We start from the raw sequence: 27,724 nt of genomic DNA on the forward strand, positions 1-27,724 counted from the left end.
GATAATAATTAATGATACTGTTCCTTCTTCCTCTCCTCATCATGACCCCACACACATACACACACATTCACACACCCCCTTCTTTCTGTCACGCGTGAGTATACCACCATTACATTTGGTCAGTGGAATTTTAAAGGTGGGACCACTGGTGCTAGAAAAATAGCAGTAAATGATTCCTTTAGGTTTTTTTTGTAAGAGTAAGTGTCTTTTATCTTTAAAATTGGATTGCCTCACAGAATTGTTGCAAAGATAGAGGAACTATTGAAGGAAAAATAATTAGATGATTACCTCCTTTTCTGCACCAAAATTAATTATAGTTGATTAAAGATTTAAGAGATGGTATTAATTATGGATATTAGCTAAAATATATTCTAGACTTTTAATGGCCACGCACTATGGCAAGTGCTTTACTGTACTGCCTTATTTAATCATACCAGCAACCCAGTAAGAGAGCAACTATTATTCCTGTTTTACTAGTGAAGGAGATCTTGCCCAAGGTTACATAGCTGATAAGAAGTAGAATTCAGATTTGGATATAAAACTGGAAAAACCAAAAACAAAACTAGAAGAAAATATGGGTGAATAACTGTGTAATTTGGGGTAATAATAATCTAGAAAGATTTTGGAAGCATAACATACACCATAGATGAAAATCATAAAGGAAAAGATGAGAGATTTGAATATGAAAGACCAAAAACTTTTGTATGACAACGAACAACATAAGACTGAAAGGTAAATGACAGATTGGGGAAAAATATGTACAATATATATAACAGACCAAAGGTTAATATCCTTAATATATGATGGATATTTTAAAATTAATACTTAAACTAATAAAAAAATTAAAAAAAATAAAATAAAATTAATACTTAATCAATTACTAAACCAATTGATTTATAAACATAAACATAGCACCCAAATAGTCAGTTTACTAAAGAGTAAATACAAATGGACAATAACCTAAGGAAAGAAAAATTTTAATTTAACAAAACAAAAGGCTTTTTTTTTTTTTTCTATTAGTCAAAGCCAGGAAGAATGATAATAGCCAGTGTTGTTGAAGGTGTAGAAAAAAGATTCATGCATTGCTAGGAGAGTTAGTAATTTGATTTTTTTTTTTGGAGTTTTGCCTAGTAAAGTCAATAGAAAAGTGTACAAAGATAAATATGTAAGGATAAATATTGCAGAAAAAAAGAAAAAGGAAATAATCTAAGTATCTGTAATAGGTTGTATCAGTTAATAGATTGCATGTTAAATATACAGTGGAAATTAAGCAGAGCTATTAAAAAATGTTAATGTTGATGAATCTTTGTAGAGGTGGGAAAGCATTATTTCTTAAAAGATAATAAATTTCCCTTGAGACATGAAGTCATAGTGACAAAATGGATTCCATTCTCTCTAGAATCCAGTCTTGCTTAGATTTGTAAAAATACATGAACTTTACAGTATAATTCTTTGTATTTTCCCTTTTATAAATCGTGTTTTGGGATAGCTATTTAAGGATGGAAAGGAGAAAAATTCTTTCCAGAAACACAGTATAATTATTTTCTACTTTTTCATATTCCATTTTGTGTTTCCCAGAATGTTTTCCTTTCCTAGTTATAACTAAAACTTTATTAAATACAGTAAATCTCAATTATATTCTGTCTGTCAAATGTAACCGTAAATATCTAACTAAAAGAACTTGACTTTTTGGAAAGCGTATTTGTACATTTAGTGGAAATCAAAGAGACTGTTTTATTTTTTTCAGTCATATATATTTTGTTTCAATGTCTAGGAGGTAACTATGGGTGTCAGTAAAAGTGTAATCTGTAATTTTTATCAAAATTATTCGATTAGTTGTTACATATTATGTTGACACGTCTGTTCACACCCCAGGGCCTTATTTAACAAAGACTGTTGTAATCTTGAGGGGCTCATTAGAATTTCAAAAACAGCCATACTTTAACGAAAGTGTAAACCCTACAATTAACTTTTTAAGTTCAACCAACAATATTTTGATGCCTCCGTCATCCCTAATGAGGAAAGGGACGCCCAATTAAATACACTGTAAGATTCTAAGACAACTCAGTAAATAAGAGTGTGTACTGTGTGCCAGGTACTCTGCTAAGATGCAACAGCTCCTGTTTTCAAAGGAGTTCACAATTCAGTGGTAGAGACAGACATGGGGGAAAAAAAATACTGCAGTGTGTTGAGTACTGGGAGTTTGTTTTTAAAAAAAAACATACCACGGAGACCTGAGGTGGGAATAACTGATTCCCAGTGTCATGAAGCCTGAGTCACCAATTATGGATGGGCCTCAGTCCATCTGGGAGTCAACACTCACAGGCCCTGCCACTCGCTGGTGGCCCCATTTGGGCAAATGACTTACTCTTTCAGAGTGCTGCCCTCACCACCCCCCCATCTCCTTATTGATCACAATCCATATCAAGGTATTGCAAGGATTCAGCAGTATAGAATATGGAAAGTGCACTGCAAACGGGGCAGTTGACAAAAAAATACTATTTTTCTTCTTAGCAGCATAAATAATAAAAGTATACAGGTTAAATAGGTTAATTCGTATCCTATTTAGTATCTGCAATAATTTGGAAATAGGCCAAGCTGAAATTCATTCTTGTATTTTTTACATCCTGGAGGATTCTTTGATCATTTTTTGTTTTTAGTGCAATTTTAGTATACACACTCTGGCTGGTGGTGGTGTTGGTTTTTTCACCTGACACATCATAAACCTATTTCACATAGCTCTATAGCATTCATTCTTGTTTTTTTCAGTTAATGATCTTTGGTTTTAAAAGATGATTCCTACCAAGGAAAAAGACTTGTGATTTGCCCTTGCAAAAACATTGAGAAAATAATTCCTCATAATTCCAGCCTACTCAGCATCAGAAGCAGAAACCAGAAAGTAATCCACTTCACTACCTGATAAAAGAACAGATATAAATCCTTGATTGGTTAATGACTTCAGGCTCTGTGAAGCCAGGGTGAAAAGCTCTTTGACCACAGTGCTTCTCCGCAGTTGAGTCCTTTCATCAACTCAAGCTCTCGCTTTTTTCCAAGTTACTAAATATGAATCAAAATCATGAATTACAGTCAGGATGTTTGACCTAGCCAAGTCTTAAAGCATCTTGTCCCCATCCTCACCCTACTCCCTTTATGGGGGCTGGTTAACCAGCGTGGAAGATCAAACGAGATTGCTCCATTCATCTGTTTGTGCCAAGAAAGCGGTGCTTTTTCAATGCCTTTGATGGCACTTGGGTCCTGGCTGAGGACCACCATCAATTCTCACAAGCCTGAGCACAGGCTGTGTTTAATTCCCCATCTTCTGCACTACAGGGCTTAGGTCCAGATTTAAGCCTGTGTATTGGCATAGGCCTTGGGAATACACGTGGAATAAGGAAGGTCCTTTGAGAAAACACGTGAGAAAAGAATACTGATGTGTATGAAAGATCAGCAACAGGATGGGTCAGATATTTTCTTAGCACAAGACTCTATCATACTTAACTATAACATAGAAGCATCTTTTTATTGGACTGTAGTTGATTTACAATGTTGTATTAGTTTCAGGTGTACAGCAAAGTCATTCAGTTATACATATACATATATCTATTCTTTTTCAGATTCCTTTCCCATATAGGTTACTACAGAGTACTGAGTAAAGTTCCCTGTGCTGTACAACAGGTTCTTATTAGTTATCTATTTTATATGTTGTAGTGTGTATATGTCAGTTCCAGTCTCCCTAATCCCTCACCCTGCTTTATCCCCTGGTAACCATAAGTTTGTTTTCTACGTCCATGACTCTACTTCTGTTCTGTAAATAAGTTCATTTATACCCCCTTTTTTAGATTCCACATATAAGTAATAATCATATGATATTTGTCTTTCTGCATCTGACTTACTTCACTCAGTATGACAATCTAGGTCCATCCATGTTGCTGCAAATGGCATTATTTTGTTCTTTTTTATGGCTGAATAATATTCCATTGTATATATGTACCACATCTTCTTTATCCATTCTTCTGTTGATAGACATTTAGGCTGCTTCCATGTCCAGGCTATTGTAAATAGTGCTGCAGTGAACATTGTGATGCATCTTTTCGAATTATGGTTTCTCTGGGTATATGCCCAGGACAGGGATTGCTGGGTCATATGGTAGTTCTGTTTTTAGTTTTTTTAAGGAACCCCCATACTGTTCTCCGTAGTGGCTGTACCAATTTACATTCCCACCACATAAAAGCATTTTTGAAAGTGTGTCTTCAGTGGATAAGAATTTTGGCAATACTTTATTATCCTCCGAGTTTATGTGTGTGTGCACATACACACACATCTTTAGGTAGTCTTCACAACAAACTGTATTTTTAGGAAGCCTCTTACAGTTATACCCTTTTTAAAAAATCCACATATTCCACTAACATGTTTTAAATGCCTCTTTGGTAGAAGTTAGTTGAGAAATAAGGTTATATAAATTTGGTATATTTTCTTCTGATCCAGTTTTTTCTTTTTTTTTTACTTTAGCACACATAGATGTTACACATACTATTTGACATAAATTTTTACATTATATGTACAGTCTGAACATGACTTTTTTTTAAAACTCAACAATGTTTCTGAATTCTAACATTGTTTACACACATAGATTTGTTTTGCTTGTTTTTTTAAACATGTTGTGTAATATTCCATCATATAAAATACATTTTACTTATCTACTCCCTTACTAATGGGCATTTAACTTGATTCCAGCTTTCAGTATTATAAATAATGCTGCCATGAACATCCTTTTACAGGGGTCTCTTGTGGGAGTGGGTCTCTAGGGCAGATGCCTCACAGTGGATCAGAGAGCCTGGGCATATTCCTTTTTCTTGGTGCTGTGTGGTTTTCCTTGGAACGGCTGCATTTGTTTATTCTCCCACCAGCAGCTTATGAAAATACCTATTTCTTTAATCCAGCTATATTTGATACTGTCAAGGTTTTTTTTTTTTTTTGCCAACCTAATGATTGGAAATATTATTTCTTTTTCTTTTAAATTAATTGATTAATTAATTTATTTTTGGCTGTGTTGGGTCTTCGTTGCTGAGCCTGGGCTTTCTTTTCTTTTCTTTTTTCAGTACGTGGGCCTCTCACTGTTGTGGCCTCTCCCGTTGTGGAGCACAGGCTCCAGACGTGCAGGCTCAGCGGCCATGGCTCACGGGCCCAGCTGCTCTGCGGCATGTGGGATCCTCCGGGACCGGGGCACAAACCCGTGTCCCCTGCATCAGCAGGTGGACTCTCAACCACTGCGCCACCAGGGAAGCCCAGAAATATTATTACTTGTTTCATGTTTACACTTTTAAGAGTCCCATTCTGCAACCATGATATGTCATAATATAACAAGAGACTGCTAAAATCAGATGCATCAAAGAAAAACATATACCCAAAAGCTTATGTTCTATTGCTTTATTTCCAAACGTAAAAGGAATTGTCATTTGGATAAAAAGATTAAACTGATTCATTCTTGGACAAACATTTATTAAGCATTTTGTACTAGGCACTAGGATTACAAAGATAAACAGATTATAGTCTGACATCAATCAGGGGCTTCTCATTCCAGTAGAGGAAAGAGGTACTTAAACCAGTAGTTTCTGCACAGAGGAAGGAGAAAATCACTTTAATTGTCCTAATGGTGGGGACTGAATGTTAGAAAGGCACCAATTTCAAAGAGTAGTAAATGCCTTGTTAAGTATTTTAAAAGATTTTTCACACCTTAATTTTTAGCTGGGCACTACCGTAGTATAGATGGTACATGACAGAACTCCCCCAAGAGCCACAGTGAGCTGTAGACAGGCTCACAGACGGGAACCTGTCCCCAAATCCCCACTGGGAACACAGGTTAGAGGTGCCTGTGCTCAGCACATCCCCTCCACCAGCAGTGAACAGTTGCTCAGCATCTGGCACGTACTTAGCACCGTGCTAGGGGCAGAGGTGCACACACATACCAAGATGTGGATGATGAGGTTCCTGCTCATCAGAAGCTCAGAATCCAGATGAGGAGATAAGACAATTTGTGTTGATGACACTTTCATACTAACTCAGGAAAAGAAACTAAATCAAATTTAAATGATGCCTCCATATGGCCCACAGACAATGGACCGGAAACTTGAATGCCTAGAGAAATGTCTTAGAGGGAAACAGTGAGTAGAATCATAAACTGATCCGGGTACTGAGCTATAGTGTAGAAGAGTAGATAAGTAAAATTGTTATACAATAAGTTCTTTAATCCACAGCCCTACACACAGTAGATATGCAATACATTTAACATCTTTTTGGATTGAGAGAATGTGTTAATGACTGGGGCTCGGTTATTACTACAAATATGTCAAGAAAAATCAGTCTTTTTAGTTTTTTTGTTTTGTTTTTTAGGTCAAGAAGTGGTTTTCAAGTGCCTTGGGGAAGGAATTCTTGAGAAAGCCTTTCAGGGGTATAATGCTTGCATTTTTGCATATGGACAGACAGGTAAGTAGCCACTTACAGTCAGTGATACTAACTGTGCATTTCTTAAAACATAGATATAGAAAACACTTTGGGAAACCATAGAAAAATGCTTCTGACTTCACGGGTTTGGCTGAATTAGATGATCAAAAGTAATCCTCATTTTGAAGGTTTGACAGTTGTGGTAACTCAGTAATTTTAGTGTTAATGAGCAAAGCTAGTTTTAAACTATTAAGTGTCATTTTCCTAAATTATAGTTTTAACCTGTATTTGAACTAGGGAAATAATTACCAGTTTCTCGGTATAAATGTTATAGTGAAAAACGAGAAAAACTCTTAGTATCGTCCTCTTAGTATCATCTAGAGGGCTTCACCAGGATATTAAACAAAAACAGGCCTAGTGGCTCAGCCATTAGCACTCTGAGCCACCATCATTCCAATTATAAAGCCGGAATAAATCAATAAATCATAACAATACTGCCTATTGTCACATCACAGGACAATCACTTTCACAAATGTGAAATATCGATATTTTGTGGGTAAAATACTGTTAATGTTACTTGATGTTGATATTTACCATGTGTACTTTTAAGGATTACATATTTGTAGTGCTTACATTTGTACATATCCATCTGTAAGAGAGGTGCCCTCTGGGTCTCACAGTGAAAGTCAAACTGGAGGCCGTGAGTATAATAGAAAGAATAGTAGCCTTGGTGTCCAAGGGACTGGCCTTTGGGGGCCAAATTGTCTACTTCTGCTGTGTGGCCTTGGCTGCTGTGTATGAAACACTTGTGTAGTTGAAGCGTTACAATTTGCTTCCTCTTCCATCCTCCTTTCTTTCTGCTTGCCCTTCTCCAGGCTCAGGAAAATCCTTCTCCATGATGGGCAATGCTGAGCAGCGGGGCCTCATTCCAAGGCTCTGCTGTGCTTTATTTCAAAGGATCTCTCTGGAGCAAAATGAGTCACAGACCTTTAAAGTCGAAGTATCCTATATGGAAATTTATAATGAGAAAGTTCGGGATCTTTTAGACCCCAAAGGGTAAGTTAATGGTTGAAATTAACCTTGTAGTAGGGGTAATAATTTTAAGTGATCCTGAAGTTAAAGTTGCAGGTGAGTATATGTATTTGTGCCCTTGGTCAGTACTCTAGTTTCAGTTCATTTACTGAGAAATCATCAGCTTCTCAAAGCCTGTTGGTATATCTAGTATTCATAGTTTATCCTATATTCATGTATAAAGTTGCTTACATATGCCATTTAAAAGGATGTTTTTACTATTTTGTTATTTTTGCCACTATGGTTTATTCATAAAAATTGAGTTAAAAACGACACATTGGCCCTTCCATTTATGTTGGAAAGTAGCACCTCTAAATTGGAGGCAAAGTGGTTGAAGGTTTCAAATGACCCAGCCTAAGCAAGTCATTCTTTTCCGGGGATGTACACTGGAATCACTTGGGAGGCTTTTTAAGGATACACTGGCCTGAGCCCCTGCTCTAGAGCCTATGATTCAGTAGACCCAGGGAGAAACCCAGGCATCTGTATTTTTTAAAAACTAGGTGATAAAAACCAGATGAGTTTGTTTCATAGAGGAAGGAGAGGGCCATTTACCTTTTTATTAATTAAAATTTTTATTGATTTAAAAATAATATATATAAAAATTTAGAAAGTAGGTAAATGTAAGAAGAAATTAAAATGACATATAATTCCATCACTCAAAAATAACTGCTATTAACACTTTGGTGCATTTTGATCCTGTGTTTCAAATGTATGGGGTGGACGTGTGGTATGCGTGTTTAGGTTATTCTCTAAATACAATTCAATATTTTGAATTTTTTATATAACATGATGAAAGTATTTTTAAATGTTTTTAGCAGCTGTATAATCAAGGGTATAATTAGAGGCATAAGATAAAAATTATGGATGGAAAGGAAGTGACCCAATCATCAGAAATAGTTTTAGTTATTAACTGTTTAATGCATATGAAAGAACATTTACAATATATGTAAGGTTTAAAGAATAATAAAATCAATGACTGTCCTACTCACCGTTTGGCTTAATAAATGGAACATGACCGATATTTTTGAAGCCACCTGTATGCTCCTCTTTGATACTATTTCAATTCCTACCATTCCTACTATTACGAATTTTATGTTTCTCATTATCTTCCTCCTCTTTAAGAGTTTACACGTAATTTTGCACAATTTTTAACTGTGTGTAAGTGGCGTCATAATACATGCGTCCTTCGGTGACTTGCTACTTCTCCCCTCAATGATCCATTCGTTCTGACAGATGAAGTAATAACTTATTAATTTTTACTGCTCTTTAGTATTCCATTCTATAATTATACCATAATTTATTTATTCTATCTCCTGTCATTTGTGTGGTTTCCACTTTTTACCACTACTGTGCTGCTCTGAGCATTCTTGTACATTCCTCCTGGTGTACAAATGCAGGAGTTTCTAGGGAATACATCTAGAAGTGGAATTGTGGGTCAGAAGCTACAGAATCTTCAACTTTGGTACCGCAAACCTGTTTTCCGAAATGGTTGTACCGGTTTACACTCCCACCAGCAGTGTACAAGAATCCCAGATGTTAGACACCATCAGAAGCACTTGATATTGTGCTAGATTTATTTTTTCTTGCTCATGAATAGCATTAAAGCACCTCTGGTTGTGCAAACAGACTGAGCCGAGTTCTGAATCCATGGGCATTCAAAGCAGCTGTCTTGAAACTCTGCACTTGGTCTGCCCTTGTTTAGAGTACAGCAGAATTGCTTGTTGTCACATTGCATTCTTCATCCTTAAAATAAAGTTAGTAAAACCCACTTTGTGGAATTGTGAGATTAAGATTAAGTGAGATAACTGAGAGGTTCTTAGGGAACAATGTCGAGACTTCAGGAAGTGCTCATTCTTAGTTTCTTTTTTCCACACTTGAATGATGCCAAGCATTGACTCTTGATTTGAAAAGTGATTAGTATCTGATGAAAAAGGTGTCATATACAACATGGCTATAATATATATTATAGCTTTGCTTTTCATCTCAATTATCTATTGATAAGCTCTTCAAATGGGTCCCAAACCAGGATTGCCATTTAAAAATTCAAAAGAGCCCTAAAATCTTCACCAGCAGAGCCAATTCTAAATATAGGATAAATATCAGTAACTACAAACAACTACTATACTATAACATTACTTTCTGTATAAAATGGTCAGCACAGAAGCAGCGTAAATCAATGCTGCTGATCTGAAAAGGTAAATTAAAACACTTTAATATTGTTCACTACTTGCTCAAAACTTTAAGACATTACTTACTGAGAATATGCTTATTTATAGAATAGCCTGAAGGTTAAATTCAATTCTGACATGTTCTTTGCTTCATTTCCTTTTTTTCCCTCCTCCCACATGAAACTGAAGTTCATCTACTAAAGCAAGTTGGCCTAACGTAGTATTCTGTGTACTGGCTGTTTAGTTTGGGAGTAGAGATAGAATTTTTTAAATAGTACGTTACTTTAAATAGAAATCAGAGTATAAAAGACATTCCTCATAAGGAATGCTGTTTTTTTAATCCAAATAAAATAGCTTTTAGAATACTTTTTGATTGTTAAAAAAAATTCCTTTGAAATTGCAATCTTAGTTTCTGAGTACTTTTAAAAGTACTTCTTTTTAGAAAGAAAAGCTCAAGTTGGGTCTGACTCATTCATTCCTTTTTCCTTTCTCTCGAAGGAGTAGACAGTCTCTTAAAGTTCGAGAGCATAAAGTTTTGGGACCATATGTAGATGGTTTATCCCAACTGGCTGTCACTAGTTTTGAGGTAAGTGCCATTAAAAAAAAAAGTCTTTTAAAAACTGACAGTAAATTGAAGTATATAGGTGATGTTGAATATATTTTTATGTGAATGCTTTATAGCATATTGATGCCGTTCATGGTCTCAGAAACCTAGTATTAACCACCCAAACAGAAAGAAAGAGCTTTAATCACACTCTTCAGCCTGCTTGGTTGTGAGGGGTTTGCAGTATTGTTGGGAGGCCCAGTGTTTTGAGATTGCTGAATATTTTCACTAATAACACTCTGCTGAAACAGTTCTCCCTAAAGTTTCCAGTGATGTCCTTCTGGACAAATCTGGACAAATGTAGACAGTATTTGGTAGTTATTTCAACCCTTTCTCTTTGACAGGGTCTCCTGCCTTAGTTTCCATTACTTTTCACTCTTTGGGTTCTTCTATTTCTCTGAATCGATCCTTCCTCCATTGACCCGTTTCCTTTTCCTACTCCTTGACTTTTATGCCTTCTCATGTCCTGGCTCTATGTTTTGTCCCTATTTTTATTGTCATTACTTTGGAAATCCCATAAAAGAAACTGCTGTCTATTGCTGAAGAATACCGATAAATAAATGAATGAGCAAATATATCCTTCCACTTAGAAGTGCCATCTATGTGTTGTGTTTGTCTTTGCATCATTTCAGACTCAGTAGGACTAAAATTAATATGCAAGATAACTCTCTCCAGCCATTTAAACATAGACAGTTCTATCATTGCTTAGATCAGAAATAAAGTGCAGTCATTACTTTGAAAACACTGAGATCCTGAAATGAATGAAGACCCCCCCTGGCATGAAGGTGCTAAGTCAGCACTTTTGCTAAGGTGCCTGGCTTGTAGCTCAGTGTTAAAAGGATCAGTGTCCATCTCCTCCTGTTACTCATTAGTAAGAGCTGGGGAATTTGTGATTTGCATTCAGCTCTACCTCTTATTAGGTGTGGGAAGAGTTATTTGACCTCCATGAACTTCAGTGTCCTTGTGTGTAAAATCAGGAAAATACTTCTTTTATAAAGTTCATTCATCAAAACTTGTTTAAGAGCCATAGGTTCTGGGTGTCCTAAAGCAGGTGTACAGAGTCGAAGAAGGAAAGTTTCCTGTCCTGGGAGAGCCACGGTGTTGGAGGAGGGAGGCAAATAATCAAGCAGTAGAGAGCTGTGCAGGAGAGTTAGAATAAAACAAGGTAACTACCATTATTGAGTATCTGGAATGCTCAATAAATATTAGCTCTTTTCTCCTTAGTAACTTGCAAAGGGAAAAATAGGTGCTTAACAGAGAAAGAAGACAATTGCAGGATGGGAAGAATGGGGGAGTGGCAGAGTCAAGATGGTGGTGTGGGAAGACGCGGAGTTAACGTCTCCCCACAACTTGGGTGCCTGTGTGCCACTGGTGGGGGACTCTGATGCACAAGGAGATGGGAGGAACCCCAAAGTGAACCAGTAGGATGTAGGGGGACTGAGGGGGGAGGAGAAGTGGAGGCCAGACAGGATCGGCACCCCTGAGGCCAGGGAGATCGGGAGAGGCAGGCAGGAGGGACTCTCTGGGAAGAGTGGGAGAGGAGCAGAGGGCGAATACCTGGCCCACTTGGGCCGGGGAGCCTACTGAGCTCCCAAACTGGTACCCCCTTGCCCAAAGCCCTATCTGGGCCGCGTGGGTCCTGGGAGCAAGGAGGGAGGCCCAGGAGGTCAGGAGAGACAGGCGGGAGGAGCCATCCAGGAGGAGTGCGAGAGGAGTGGAGGGCGATTGCCCCGCCCCCTCGGGCACAGGGAGCCTGTTGGTCTCCCAGGTGAGGTCCCCTGCCCTCTGAGACCAGGGGTGGGGGGCACGCCTGGGAACCTTCTGTTCCTTGAGCCTAAGCCCCACCCCCACCCCTGCCAGCTCCCAGGGCCTTTTCCAGCCCTGTGGGTCCTGAGCATTGGCTCCACCCACCACCCAAACCTTGCCCTTGCTTAGGCCCCACCCTCCACAGCCAAGGCCTTCCTCCCCGCCTGCCACCCCCCTTTTTTTTGCCGCTCTAGGTGGCTTGCAGGATCTTGGTTCACGAGCCTGGGTTCAGGCCACAGCTCCTATGGTGGGAGCTCCAAATCTGAACCACTGGACTAACAGAGAACCTCAGACCCCAGGGAATATTCATTGGAGTGAGGTCTCATGGAGTTCCTCATCTCAGCACCAAGACCCAGCTCTACCCAACAGCCTACAAACGCCAGTGTTGAAAGCCTCAGGCCAAACAACCAGTAAGACAGGAACACAATCCCACTCATAAAAAGCAAAACCAAAACCAAAACCAAAATGAGATGGCAAAAAAATGTGTCACAGATGAAGAAGCAAGGTAAAAACCTACAAGACCAAATAAATGAGGAGAATATAGGCAATCTACCTGAAAAATAATTCAGAGTAACGATAGTAAAGATGATCCAGAATCTTGGAAATAAAATGGAGGCACAGATTCAGAAAACACAAGAAATGTTTAACAAAGATCTAGAAGAACTAAAGAACAAACAAACAGAGATAAACAACATAATAACTGAAATGAAAAATACACTAGAAGGAATCAATAACAGAATAACTGAGGTAGAAGAACGAATAAGTGAGCTGGAAGACAAAATGATGAAAATAACTGCCGAGGAGCAGAATAAAGAAAAAAGAATGAAAAGAATTGAAGACGCTCTCAGAGAACTCTTGGACAACACTAGACGCAGCAACATTTGAATTATAGGGATCCCAGAAGAAGAAGAGAAAAAGAAAGGGACTGAGAAAATATTTGAAGAGATTATAGTTGAAAACTTCCCTAACATGGGAAAGGAAATAGTCACCCAAGTCCAGGAAACACAGAGAGTCCCATACAGGATAAACCCTAGGAAAAACACCATATTAATCAAACTAACAAAAATTAAATTCAAAGAAAAATATTAAAAGCAGCAAGGGAAAAACAAAAAATAACGTACAAAGGACTCCCCATAGGTTCCAGCTGATGTTTCAGCAGAAACTCTCCAGGCCAGAAGAGAGTGGCAGGATATACTTAGAGGGATGAAAGGGAAGAACCTACAACCAAGATTACTCTGCCCAGCAAGGATCTCATTCAAATTCGATGGAGAAATCAAAAGCTTTTCAGACAAGCAAAAGCTAAGAGAATTCAACACCACCACACCAGCTTTACAACAAATGTTAAAGAAACTTCTCTAAGCAGGAAACACAAGAGAAGAAGAAGACCCACAAAAACAAACCCAAAACAATTAAGAAAATGGTAATAGGAGCATGGTACTGATAATAACCTTGAATGTAAATGGATTAAATACCCCAACCAAAAGACACAGACTGGCTGAATGGATACAAAAACAAGACCCATATATATAGTGTCTGCAAGAGACCCACTTCAGACCTAGGGATACATATAGACCGAAAGTGAAGGGATGGAAAAGGATATTCCATGCAAATGGAAATCAGAAGAAAGCTGGAGTAGCAATACTCGTATCAGATAAAATAGACTTTAAAATAAAGACTGTTACAAGAGGTAAGGAGGGACACTACATAATAATCAAAGGATCAATCCAAGAAAAAGATATAACAGTTATAAATGTTTATGCACCCAACATAGGAGCACCTCAATACATAAGGCAAATGCTAACAACCGTGAAAGGAGAAATCGACAGTAACACAATAATAGAAGGGGACGTTAACACTCCACTTACACCAATGGACAGATCATCCAAACAGAACATAAAGAAACACAAGCTTTAAATGACACAATAGACCAGATAGATCTAATTGATGTCTACAGAACATTCCACCCAAAAGTGGTACAATACACTTTCTTCTAAAGTGCACATGAAACATTCTCCAGGATAGATCACATCTTGGGTCACAAATCAAGCCTCGGAAAATTTAAGAAAATTGAAGTCGTATCAAGCATCTTTTCCGACCACAATGCTATGAGATTGGAAATCGATTAAAGGAAAAAAAACTGTAAGAAACACAAATACATGGAGGCTAAACAGTGCACTACTAAATAACCAAGAGATTACTGAAGAAATCAAAGAAGAAATTAAAAAATTCATAGAAACAAACGACAATGAAAACATGCCAACCCAAAACCTATGGGACACAGCAAAAGCAGTTCTAAGAGGGAAGCTTATAGCAATACAGTTTCACCTCAAGGAACAAGAAACATCTCAAATAAACAATCTAACCCTACACTTAAAACAACTAGAGAAAGAAGAACAAAGAAACCCAAAGTCAGTAGAAGGAAAGAAATCATGAAGATCAGAGCAGAATTAAATGAAATAGAAACGAAGAAAACAATAGCAAAGATCAATAAAACTAAAAGCTGGTTCTTTGAGAAGATAAATAAAATTGATAAACCCTTAGCCAGACTCATTAAGAAAGAAGGGAGAGGACGCAAATCAATAAAATTAGAAATGAAAAGGGAGAAATCACAACTGACACTGCAGAAATACAAAGGATGATAAGAGACTACTACAGACAACTATATGCCAATAAAATGGACAACCACGAAGAAATGGACAGTCTTGGAAAGGTACAATTTTCCAAGACTGAACCAGGAAGAATTAGAAAATACAAACAGACCTATCACAAGTAATTAAATTGAAACTGTAATTAAAAATCTTCCAACAAACAAAAGTCCAGGACCAGACGGCTTCACAGGCAAATTCTGTCAAACATTTAGAGAAGAGCTAACACCAGTCCTTCTCAAACTCTTCCAAAAAATTGCAGAGGGAGAAACACTCCCAAATTCATTCTACAAAGCCACCATTACCCTGATACTAAAACCAGAAAAAGATATCCCAAAAAGAGAAAATTATAGACCAGTATCACTGATGAACATAGATGCAAAAATCCTGAACAAAATACTAGCAAACAGAATCCAACAGCACATTAAAAGTATCATAAATCATGATCAACTGGGATTTATCCCAGGAATTCAAGGATTGTTCAGTATACGCAAATCAATACAACACATTAACAAGTTAAGGAATAAAAACCATATGATCATCTCAATAGATGCAGAAAAAGCTTTTGACAAAATTCAACACCCGTTTATGATTAAAAAACTCTCCAGAAAATGGGCATAGAAGGAACCTTCCTCAACATAGTAAAGGCCATATATGACAAACCCACAGCAAACATCATACTCAATGGTGAAAAACTGAAAGCACTTCCACTAAGATCAGGAACAAGACAAGGATGTCCACTCTCACCACTCTTATTCAACATAGTTTGGAAGTCCTAGCCTCAGCAGTCAGAGAAGAAAAAGAAATTAAAGGAATACAAATTGGAAAAGAATTAAAATGTCATTCTTTGCCGATGACATGATACTATACATAGAAAATCCTAAAGGTGCCACCAGAAAACTACTAGAACTAATCAATGAATTTGGTAAGGTTGCAGGATACAAAATTAATGCACAGAAATCTCTGGCATTCCTATACACCAACAACAAAAAATAAGAAAGAAAAATTAAGGAAGCACTCTCATTTACCACTGCAACAAAAAGAATAAAATACCTAGGAATAAACCTGCCTAAGGAGGTGAAAGGCTTGTACTCAGAAAACTATAAAACACTGATGAAAGAAATCAAAGATGACATAAACAGATGGAGAAATATACCATGTTCTTGTATTAGAAGAATCAATAATTGTGGAAATGACTGTACTGCCCAAAGCAATCTACAGATTCAATGTAATCCCTATCAAACTACCAATAGCATTCTTCACAGAATTAGAACAAAAAATTTTGCAATTCGTATGGAAACACAAAAGACCCCAAATAGCCAAAGCAATCTTGAGAAAGAAAAACGGAGTTGGAGGAATCAGGCTCCCTGACTTCAAATTATACCACAAAGCTACAGTAATCAAGACAGTATGGTACTGGCACAGAAACAGAAATATAGATCAATGGTGCAGGATAGAATGCCCAGAGATAAACCCATGCACATATGGGCACTTAATTTATGACAGAGGAGGCAAGGACATAGAGTGGAGAAAAGTCAGCCTCTTCAATAAGTGGTGCTGGGAAAACTACCGCTACATGTAAAAGCATGAAATTAGAACACTACCTAACACCATACACAGAAATATACTCCAAATGGATTAAAGACTTAAATGTAAGATCAGACACTATAAAACTCTTAGAAGAAAACGTAGGAAAACACTCTTTGACATAAACCACAGCAAGATCTTTTGTGACCCACTTCCTAGAGTAATGGAAATAAAAACAAAAATAAACAAATGGGGGGCTTCCCTGGTGGCACAGTGGTTGAGAGTCCGCCTGCTGATGCAGGGGACACGGGTTCGTGCCCCGGTCCGGGAAGATCCCACATGCCGTGGAGCGGCTAGGCCCATGAGCCATGGCCACTGAGCCCGTGCGTCCGGAGCCTGTGCTCTGCAACGGGAGAGGCCACAACAGTGAGAGGCCCGTGTACTGCAAAAGAAATAAAAATAAAATAAACAAATAATGGGACTTAATTAAACTTAAAAGCTTTTGCACAACAAAAGAAACCATAAACAAGACAAAAAGACAACCCTCAGAATGGGAGAATATATTTGCAAATGAAACAACAGACAACAGATTAGTCTACAAAATATACAAACAGCTCATGGAGCTCAATATCAGAAAAACAAACAATCCAGTTAAGAAATGGGTGGAAGACCTCAATAGACATTTCACCAAGGAAGACATACAGATGGCCAAGAGGCACATGAAAAGATGCTCAGCATCACTAATTATTAGAGAAATGCAAATCAAAACTACAATGAGGTACCACCTCACGCCACTCAGAATGGCCATTATCAAAAAATCTAGAAACAATAAATGCTAGAAAGGGTGTGGTGAAAAGGGAACCCTCCTGCACTGTTGGTGGGAATGTAAATTGATACAACCACTATCAAAATGGTATGGAGGTTCCTTAAAAAACTAAAAAAAGAACTACCATATGACCCAGCAATCCCACTACTGGGCATATACCCTGAGAAAACCATAATTCAAAAAGAGTCATGTACCATAATGTTCACTGCAGCTCTATTTACAATAGCCAGGACATGGAAGCAACCTAAGTGTCCATCGACAGATGACTGGATAAAGAAGATGTGGCACATATATACAATGGAATATTACTCAGCCATAAAAAGAAACGAAAACTGTAGTTATCTGTAGTGAGGTGGATGGCCCTAGAGTCTGTCATACAGAGTGAAGTAAGTCAGAAAGAGAAAAACAAATACCGTATGCTAATGCATATATATGGAATTAAAAAAAGAAAAAAAAAACTGGTGGTGATGAACCTAGTTGCAGGGCAGGAGTAAAGAAGTAGACATAGAAAATGGACTTGAGGACATAGGGTGGGAGGGCAAAGCTCGGGTGAAGTGAGAGTAGCATCGATGTATATACACTACCGAATGTAAAATAGTTGGCTGGTGGGAAGCAGCGGCATAGCACAGGGAGATCTGCTCAGTCCTCTGCGATGACCTAGCCAGTGGGATAGGGAGGATGGGAGGGAGGCTGAAGAGGGAGGGGATATGGGGATATGTATATGCATATGGATGATTCGCTTTGTTGTGCAACAGAAACTAACACAGTATTGTGAAGCAATTATACTCCAATAAAGATCTATTAAAAAATTAAGTAAAATAAAACCTCTGCTGAGCACAGGGAACTCTACTCAATACTCTGTAATGACCTCTCTGGGGAAAGAATCTAAAAAATGAGCGGATGTATGTATATGTATAACCGAATCACTTTTCTGTACAGCAAAAACTAACACAACATTGTAAATCAACTATACTCCAATAGAAATTTAAAAAAATAAACAAAAAGAATGGGGGAAACATTTCATGCGCTAGAAAGCACTGAGGGAGTGGAAGCTCAAAACAGGCTCTGTGGAGGAGAAGCAGGTTTATATGGAAGGGTGGTGACACATGCGTCATAATTAACACATACGCTTGATGGGCAGGATGCTGTTCTTGGGTTTTGTGCTTCTAATATTTTCCTTCTGCTTTTTCTCTAGGATATCGAGTCATTGATGTCTGAGGGAAATAAGTCTCGGACGGTAGCTGCGACCAACATGAATGAAGAAAGTAGCCGCTCCCATGCTGTGTTCAACATCATCATCACACAGACGCTGTATGACCTACAGTCTGGGGTGAGGGATCAGGGTAGAACCTTCGGTGGCAGTGAAAGAATTCTCCCTGCATGAGTGAACTGTTTCATGACTGGATTCAGTTCCTGAGAACTGTATGCCAGCTCTCCTACTTACTAGATGAGCTACTTTGCTTACATCATTTAATTTGTTAGGTCTTACTTTATATATAACATTTAAAAAAAAATTGGATTCCTTGTATAAACTCCCTAAAGGACGTGATGATGTCACCATACAGCTTTTAATATGTATCCTTTCATACTGAAATTCCGCTAAAAACAACTGGGTTTACTTCATAGTCACTAAGGGATATTAAAGAGGAAACCGCAACATTTAGCTTAAAGAAAGCTTTTTCAAAAAAAGAAGGATTTGACCTGAATACGGAGGAATCCTCATGTCCTGGTATGTTCTCATAGGTGCCTAAAAGCTCCAGCTTTCTGACTGTATTCTGGAAAGCCCAGGGCACTTGCTTCCCAACTACAAAACAAAATGCCACAGTGCTACGCCAACCTAAATTTTGCCCATGAAACTGCTAGTCTAAGAACTCTTCTTACAATTTAAAATCTTCTTGAGGAGTATGCCTTGTTGCAGCGGGATGGCTTTAGTTGTGGTGCTGAGATATATGTAGATGTCTGTGTGGTTTCTGCACTCACGTGTGTCGTTTCTCTCGTTTCTCACGACTAGAATTCGGGAGAGAAAGTGAGCAAGGTCAGCTTGGTGGACCTGGCGGGTAGCGAGAGAGTGTCTAAAACGGGAGCCGCGGGAGAGCGACTGAAAGAAGGCAGCAACATTAACAAGTAAGAGGCTGGTGCAACTCCCGCGTTGAACTGGAACGCCCCACCCAGCTTCTTGTGTGCCTGGGGGACTTGTCGCATTATCAGGGGTCAGATGGCTCTGATCACAGATGGTTCAGAGTCTGTGTAGCTTTAGTGAACTGGGTTGAAGAAAAACATCCACCTGCCTCTATTGAGATGCATGAGGTTTAGTAAAATGCCTCAAACATTATATAAACACCCAGTGTATCTGTATAATATAGTCTTAGGTGAACGCAAGTTGCAATTTTGTAAATCAAATCATATCTTAAATTTAACTCAGGAGCTTATTCTGAAGAGAAAATCTGCTTCGAATCCCTTTGTAAGGCTAATACTGTTTAAACATCAATACCTCCCCCCAAAAAAGTGACATTTATTGATGAACTGCCATCCTGAAATCTCACTCTTTGCCTTGAGTGTCTGCAGCATGCCCAGGGATGTGGTGAAGGCTGAAGGAGAGCCGAGGTGCTGGGTGTGTAGGAGTTGGCCCAGTGGACAAGGAGATGAAGGCATTTCACTCAGAGGGTACAGCACAGGCACAGTAAATGCCCATAATGTGCTTAGAACAAAGCCTGGCACGTAGTATACGCTGAATAAATATTAATGGTTGTAGCTATTATTTTTATAAGCTGTATAAACAGCGTGAGTAGAAAGTAGCTTAGTTTGTACTTGAATTTTTCTGTTGAGACACAGAAGGTGACAAGAGAATATAGTCAGGAACATGTTTGTGCAGCTTGCATTTCAAAATGGTACTGGCACATTGTAATTTTACAGAAGTTTACAAAAGTTTAAAATTAGCAGTGAAGTATCACCCCCTCTATCAGATGGACAGAGCCGTGCTCACTGCGCAGGCTGCTGCTTTACGGGGTTAACTCCCAGTCATTCTGTCTCCTGCTCTCATAACAAAGGATTTTGCTCTGTTTCATGACAGAGCATTGTAGGAGCCCAGGCGGGCACACAGCTCTGCATTCCAAAATGAGTGCAAGAACCAGGATGGGGAAGCAGAAATGAGGGTGTGAGGATGCAGGTACCAAAGAAAAGACTGTCACCCCTCCTAAACCTTTGTTTACTGGTGCTAAGCCATGCCAGCCCTTTGCCTGTGTCTACACTTGTGGGAAGCCACTGGGAATTCTGTGCTGTGAATTTATGGAAATTTTGAGTATGGCTGGCCTTCATGTGTAACGATCACTAGTTTCTGTTGACCTCTTACTACATGCCAGGCACTGTTCTGAATGCTCTATATGTAATGAGTCACATCAGCATTGTGAGATGGGTCTATTATACCCATTTTACAGATGAGGAGACCAAGGCAGAGAGCAGTGGAATAATATATCCAGGGTCACAAAACTCTAAGCGTGGATCCTAGATTTGGTTTTAGGCAGTTTGGCTCGAGAGCCCAGGCTTACCCCACTGCTGTAAGTGGGGTACCCAAGTGTTTGTTTGCCGGAAACAGTCCTGATTGATACTTTTGTCCCAGAGGAAATATTAATAGTGCCCCCTTCAATTTGGACACTAAATTATGTAGTGTCTCAAACTGGACTATCTCAAGGCCACATGATAACATGATTTAGGTACTGCAGCTACTGGCTCTTTTCCATTATGACTTAATGGATTGAGTGGCATTCTCTTAGCTTCCTACTATCTTTCCTTAGTTATATACTGGCTCTTTCACAAATGGATGTATGTATTCCTTACTACTAGTCTGTGAGATATCTACATTTTTATGGTTCTTTTTAGTTTTGGGTGTTTTTTTTTGTTGTTTTTTTTTTGCGGTACGCGGGCCTCTCACTGTTGCGGCCTCTCCCGTTGCGGAGCACAGGCTCCGGACGCACAGGCTCAGCGGCCATGGCTCACGGGCCCAGCCGCTCCGCGGCATGTGGGATCTTCCCGGACCGGGGCACGAACCCGTGTCCCCTGCATCGGCAGGAGGACTCTCAACCACTGCGCCACCAGGGAAGCCCAGTTCTTTTTAGTTTTCGGAGCACTTTCATATGCATTATTTCATGTGAGGTTCATTATATGTATCTTTTCCTCTGTTTAAAGGTGAGGTTGGAGATATTTAAGTAGTATGAATAAAAGCTGAGCAGACGTTTATTAAGCCTCTGCTATGTGTCTGGCACTGCATTAGATGTGGGAATGCAAGAGGAACTTAGATATTGTTGTAGACAGAATATTGCTTGCCTGTCCTCCAAATGTGTCTGGGTCCTAATTCCCAAAACATGTGCATATTTTACCTCACAAAGGGATTTTGCAGATGTGATTAAGTTAAGGATTTTGAGATGAGAAGATTATTCGGGTGGGTCTGATGTAATCAGAAAGCTCCTTATAAGTGAAAGAAGGAAATGGCAGAGCCAGCGTCAGGGTGACATGGGTGAGAAAGACCTCACAGTCCATTGCTCGCATGAGGACGGAGGAAGGGGCCACGAGCTGAGAGACGTGGGCACCTGTAGAAGCTGGAAAAGGCGAGGAAACGGTTCTCCCCTCGAGCCTCCAGAAGGCACGTAGCACTGTCGGCACCTTGGTTTTAGCTCAGGGAAGCACATTCTGGACTTCTGGCCTCCAGAACTGTAAGATGATACAGTTGTGTTGTTTTAGGCCACTGTGTCTGTGGTTATTTGTTACAGCATGATTGCTGCCCTCGAGGAGCACATAGGTTAAGATACAGTAAGTTACTTCATCCAAAAAAGCAAAAGAAGGTGGGGGTTTTTCTTGAGCAGGTAACGTTGAGACGTGCTACATCACCCAGCATTGAAGCATGTTTTTTTAGGACACATTTACCAGCCTGTGGATGTTTGCCAAGTTGGTCTTGTGCTTTTCCCAAAATAGCTGGCTCGAAGGGAGTGGAGCCGTCTCTGAACCCTTTCCCTTGAACCTTAGTCCAGGGCTTTTTTCTTTACCCCACACATCTCTCTCAGCTCCCTGAGTTGGTGCATATGTGCCGGGAGCCCACTGTGGGTCCAGGTCTCCACCAGGTGTCCTCCAGGTTCTCAGCATGGTCATTGGTACTTAGTCACTGAATTGATGGGACATCTTCTCACAGTAGGACCATGCCATGGTCTGCACAGCTGTCTTAGAGACCTTTGTAGAAAAAGAGGCCCATAGTCCTTTACCTGCAGTTCCAAAATCCAAAGTGCTCTGAAAACCAAGTGCTTTTCTGATTTTCTTCATAGCTTACTTGTTGGTGAACCCTCACCTGAACTCTGATGAGGTCTTTATCTTCATGTATGGTCTTTATTTTTTTTTTATTTTTTATTTTTTTGCAGTACGCGGGCCTCTCACTATTGTGGCCTCTCCCGCTGCGGAGCACAGGCTCCGGACACGCAGGCTCAGCGGCCACGGCCCACGGGCCCAGCCGCTCCGCGGCATGTGGGATCCTCCCGGACCGGGGCCCGAACCCGCGTCCCCTGCATCGGCAGGCGGACCCTCAACCACTGCGCCACCAGGGAAGCCCTGTATGGTCTTTATTTACTCATTTAGTGTGGCCATTCTTAAGTTTAGCTGCAGAAATGTTAATGAATTTTACTATGGGCTGCTGTCCCAGATCCCACAGTGGTCATGGGTAAGTGTATGCACTGAACTTCCTCAAATCCAAAATATTCTGAATTTCAAAGTGCATGTAGCCCCAAGGATATCCAATGAGAGATAAATGGACCTGCACTTTTTTGTTCCATTTAGCAAATATGTGTTGAACACCGACTGGTCATAAGAAGAAAGGGGTGAGTAAGATCAGACCCTGGCCTCAGGAAGTTCAAGGTCCAGTGGGGAAGGAGACCTTTGGAGGGGTGATATTAATACATTAACTGCCATAGAAACTTACACACAGGGTGCTGGCAGGTTTGTGGGAGGCTTCCCAGAGGAGACACGGGAGCTTCTTAGTTACAGAAACTAGGGGTGTGACCTTTCTGTGCCTCAGTTTCCACACCTGTAAAATGTGGATGAGCAAACACTATGAGTAAGGCTGTTGTGAGGATTAAATTAGTGGCTACTTGTAGCATGCTTAGAACAGGCCTACCCGTAGTAAGCTCTATGTAAGTGTGTACTAGTAAAATAAATAGTATATTGAAACTGCTGCCTGATAGTTCCACAAATGGTTTTTTAAGCCTTAAAATCAGTGCCCAGTGGAGGGCTAAAATTAAAGAAATCTCTGACATGTTTCCTAAGCTTTTTCTCAGCCTCCTACTGGGGCTTCTATATATGGAACATTAATAATCCTCTTAAGCAGACCTGCCAGGGACTTCACACAGACATTAGTGTCTGCTTAATGGGCTATGGATTTAGGGGCTTCATCTCTCCTTAAGCCCTTAAGAGCTTTACAGCACACGTTATTCCTTCACGCGGAGAGCTAAGGCACTGTATGGCTGTACCGCCAAGGCCTGTGCAGGGCCAGGGAGGGATAGGTCATCTGTAGACCATCTTCACAGGGGACGCGTCTGGGAGTCCATCTGCTGCTCCTCCGTCTACTGAGGGCGGAAGGACGAAGCCTTTCCCTGCTCCTGGAGACTGGCTGGATCAACTTCTCTGAGAACTCACTTAGATCATGGAACACTCTCTAACACCCCTGGAAATGCCATTGAAAACGGTTCTGTTTTATTCTCAGCAATGGCCAACCATTAAATGCCAACAGTATTCAGCTAATGAGTATCTTCCCCAGTCTCCTTTCCATTTCAATTACTGTGGTTAATAATAAAGTATAGGGCTTCCCTGGTGGCGCAGTGGTTGAGAGTCCCCCTGCCGATGCAGGGGACACGGGTTCGTGCCCCGGTCCGGGAAGATCCCACATGCCGCAGAGCGGCTGGGCCTGTGAGCCATGGCCACTGGGCCTGCGCATCCGGAGCCTGTGCTCCTCAACGGGAGAGGCCACGGCAGTGAGAGGCCCGCGTACCACAAAAAAAAAAAAATAACTAAAAATAAATAAAATAAAATAAAGTATATACTAAACATTTCCAAAAATGGGCTCTACTGAACAGTTGTTTGAGGGATAGTAATATATGTTACTCCTAGGATTCTGTCATATAATTTGTTTTAATAACTTATAAGCACAGTGTTTCTAATGTTTCATGTGACTCAATCCTTTTTTTCTTCTTGGGCACCCTCCATGACTCTTGTTCATTTCCCCTCGGAAACCTCATTTCAGTGGGTTTTGCCTGCAGAACTAAACATAAAGTTGTACCAGGGGAGAATAAAAGTGGCCTGCCTTCTGTCCATTATTCAGGGGCGGGTGGGGGTCCTTGTTAATTTACCACTTGTGCATTGCAGGGTCCACATATGTGAAGAAAGAAATCTGAAGAAATGTCTCTGTATTTAACACAAGAGACCCACAAGGGACAGAGCAAACATTTGCTCCTGAGGATGCAGTAGCCACATCTTTTGGGACATGTGCCTTTGTTACTTCAGTGTTTCCCAAAACATTCTTGTGAAATACTAGTTCCTCAAGTGGCTCTGGGGAGAAAAAGACCCCTGGATAAATCATTTTGAGAAAGGCTACTTTTAAAGCCTTCCTTTGGAGATTCCCAGTGCTAAAAGCGCTCAGAAATCCTGCAGTCATGAATCCCGTATAACTTCATGATTCCCTGAGCTTACTTGATGACAGAATTCTAGGTATAACGTATATTAATGTCTCCAGAACAAATGTGCAAAAGAACATTTGTTTTTTTTTTTTTTGGAAATGTTCGTATATGCTTTTTTACTACACCACAGCAATTAAAATGGAAATGAGATTGGGAATGATACTCATTAGATGAACATTTGGGTTTAATGATTTGCATTAGTCACTGGAAAACAGTGGTGAGTGGAAATGAGGCCCATACCGTAGATATAACTGTTTTCTTTCCTCTCCTGTCATGTGATGGTGCTGTCCTTTCCCCATAATTTTCCACATAAATTGCCACTTTGCATTTCTCCTTTCCTGTAAGGAGTGGGGACTTCCTGGGGAAGAGGGCTAAACTCAGTTCCACTAACTTCATCATCATCATCATCAAAGCCAAGGATTGCATTATGCTGTAAGCAACAGAAACCACTGCAATGACAACCAAGTGATGAGTTCATCTTTCTCACTTAACAAGAAGTCAGGCAGGTCCAGCACCTCAGAAATGCTATCAGGCACACAGCTGTATGGACTAACCTTAGTATGCGTTCATGTGGTTCTCATGACCTCAAGACAGCTCTACCATTCCAGGCATTGTATCCATATCTGTGTTCCAAACAAGATGGGGAAATGACCACCAGCTTCTGTCAGCTGACTATGTACCTTTTCCATCAGGAGAACCATAGCCTGCTTGGAAGCCCCTCCCAGGAATAGCTCCCTACATCTCATTGGCCAGAACTGTGTTTCATGGCTTCTCCAAGCTGCAGAGGACTCTAGAGATTTTAGCTCGGTTCACCCTTCCCAGCAAAATCAGGTGTCCGTTGGCAAGTAAGAAGGGGAAAATGGATATTGGGCCAGCACCCACAGAGTGTACCCAAACCGTCATTGAATTAGTCCTTTGTAGAAAGAGGTTCGTCTTCTGTTCTTCACTGTATTCTAGACTCAGCGTAGTAACTTGGCAAATATTGACGGAGTGCTTTCTGTAAGCCAGGCATAGCAGTCTCTGCTGCCACGGTGGTCACAGTCTAAGTAGAAAGAGCAGTGCATACACAGCTGACTCTGACAAAGTTTAATGAGTCCTACACTTATGATCTTAGAAAAAGATCACTGGAAACATAGGTAAAATAGATTTGAAATCCATCCTAGACATTATAGTTAACTCACATCACATCATATCTACTCCTAAGGGAAGGAATCTGGTGATTGGAGTTTAAAGGGAAACTAGGTAGGTTTAAGGAAGGTATAGAAAAGCAAAAAAAAAAAAAAAGTTGAATTATGACAGTTTTTTAAATTGGGGTATAGTTGCTTTACAACGTTGTGTTGGTTTCTGCTGTACAGTGAAGTGAATCAGCTGTATGTATACATATATCTGACAATTTTTTTTTCAGCGAGCTCCTTTTATTTTTGGTCCTCCTGAGTTTTATTTCCTTTCTTTCTGATCCCGAATTCTCCCTTGTTATAGTTGGCTGTCTGTTTTTTTGTTTGTTTTTTTGTTTGCTTTTTGGGGTTTTTTTTGCGGTGCGCAGGCCTCTCACTACTGTGGCCTCTCCCGTTGCGGAGCACAGGCTCCGGACGCGCAGGCCCAGTGGCCATGGCTCACAGGCCTAGCCGCTCCGCGGCATGTGGGATCTTCCCGGGCCGGGGCACGAACCCATGTCCCCAGCATCGGCAGGCGGACTCTCAACCACTGCGCCACCAGGGAAGCTCCTGGCTGTCTGTTTATAGATGTTATCGCCTGGCCTAAGTCCTCCTTCCTCTGCAGCCAGCCCCTCCCCCTTCTCCTCCCGACCCCGCCCAAGGACTTGTGGTGAGAGATTTAACCGTTAGGAGCTTCCTCACTGTCTCCACCTCCAGCAGGTTCGGGAAAGGAGCGGTGCTTTGCTAGAACGAGCAAGATTCCTGGAGTAACGTTTTCAGCCCCTAAAATTGGCAAAACACTCCCACCCCGTTCTGACACCCGCGAGCTGCCTGTTTGCCTCCAGGCTGAAACAGCAGGGCTAGCAGGGTCCATAATTAGTTATTTTGTTATATTTTTAAGGTCCCTCCCTGGAAATAAAATTCCCATTAAAATATGTAAGCCTGGTGTTCAACTTTCAGACATTGAACTTTCAAATGGTTTTTAGGATCCTAGATGCCCCTGGATCACTGCTTCCAGGTGGGAACCCAGAAAGGGGGGGTGGCATGGACCCCTCGTCACTGGGTAACCTGGTGACCTCTCAGTCATCACTGAGTCCCACTCATTCTGCCGTTTATTTCTTTTTGTTCCAAGAGGACCATATTAGGTTCAGATGAAGTTCTTGTTTTTGAATGTATGCACACCGTTAGGTAAAGAGCCTGGCTTCTACAAGTGTTAAGCTTCTCTAACTGAATAAGTTATAGAGCTGTAGGACTACTGTTAACCTCAGAATTGCCGATATTGACCCTTGAGTCGCTGAGCTCTTTGTAGTTGGTATGAATTAAAGTAATTTCTGCTGCATTTGGGTATGAAAAGTTGAGGATAGTCCAAAGAGTTGCTTCCAAATGAAAATTTCATTTCAATAGTAACAAAATGTGAAAAATGCCCAGTATTCTATATCTAAAGCAGAAATGTGTTTTTGCCTTATATTGAACTCTTTTCCCTCTATTTCATATATATCACATGCCATTTTTCTTTCTTAAAATTTCTTTTAAAGTGTACAATTCGGTAGCTTTATGATATTCATAGAGTTGTGTAACCATTACCACAATCTAATTTTAAAACATTTTCATCATCCCCAAAAGAAACCTGGTGTCCAAATCATTCCCCCTTCCCCCCACCTCCCCAGCCCCAGGCAACCACGACTGCCATCTCTATAGGTTTGCCTCTTCTGGATATTTCATATATAAATGGAATCAAACAGTATATGGCTGTATCAGTTTCCTAGTTGTATAACA

General features: G+C 40.2%; 1 protein-coding gene across 1 annotated transcript in view; it reads left to right on the forward strand.

Annotated features, from left to right (window-relative positions):
* KIF13A (kinesin family member 13A) overlaps positions 1-27,724 on the forward strand; it is a 211,225-nt gene that overhangs the window by 122,399 nt on the left and 61,102 nt on the right. Inside the window, 5 exon segments of the mRNA XM_082638701.1 lie at positions 6,391-6,483; positions 7,317-7,497; positions 10,179-10,266; positions 18,284-18,418; positions 19,100-19,212. Coding sequence (XP_082494827.1) covers positions 6,391-6,483; positions 7,317-7,497; positions 10,179-10,266; positions 18,284-18,418; positions 19,100-19,212 — 610 coding nt within the window.

This window comes from Mesoplodon mirus (genome assembly GCF_964341445.2).
Source record: "Mesoplodon mirus genome assembly, chromosome: 12".
NCBI lineage: Eukaryota > Metazoa > Chordata > Mammalia > Artiodactyla > Ziphiidae > Mesoplodon > Mesoplodon mirus.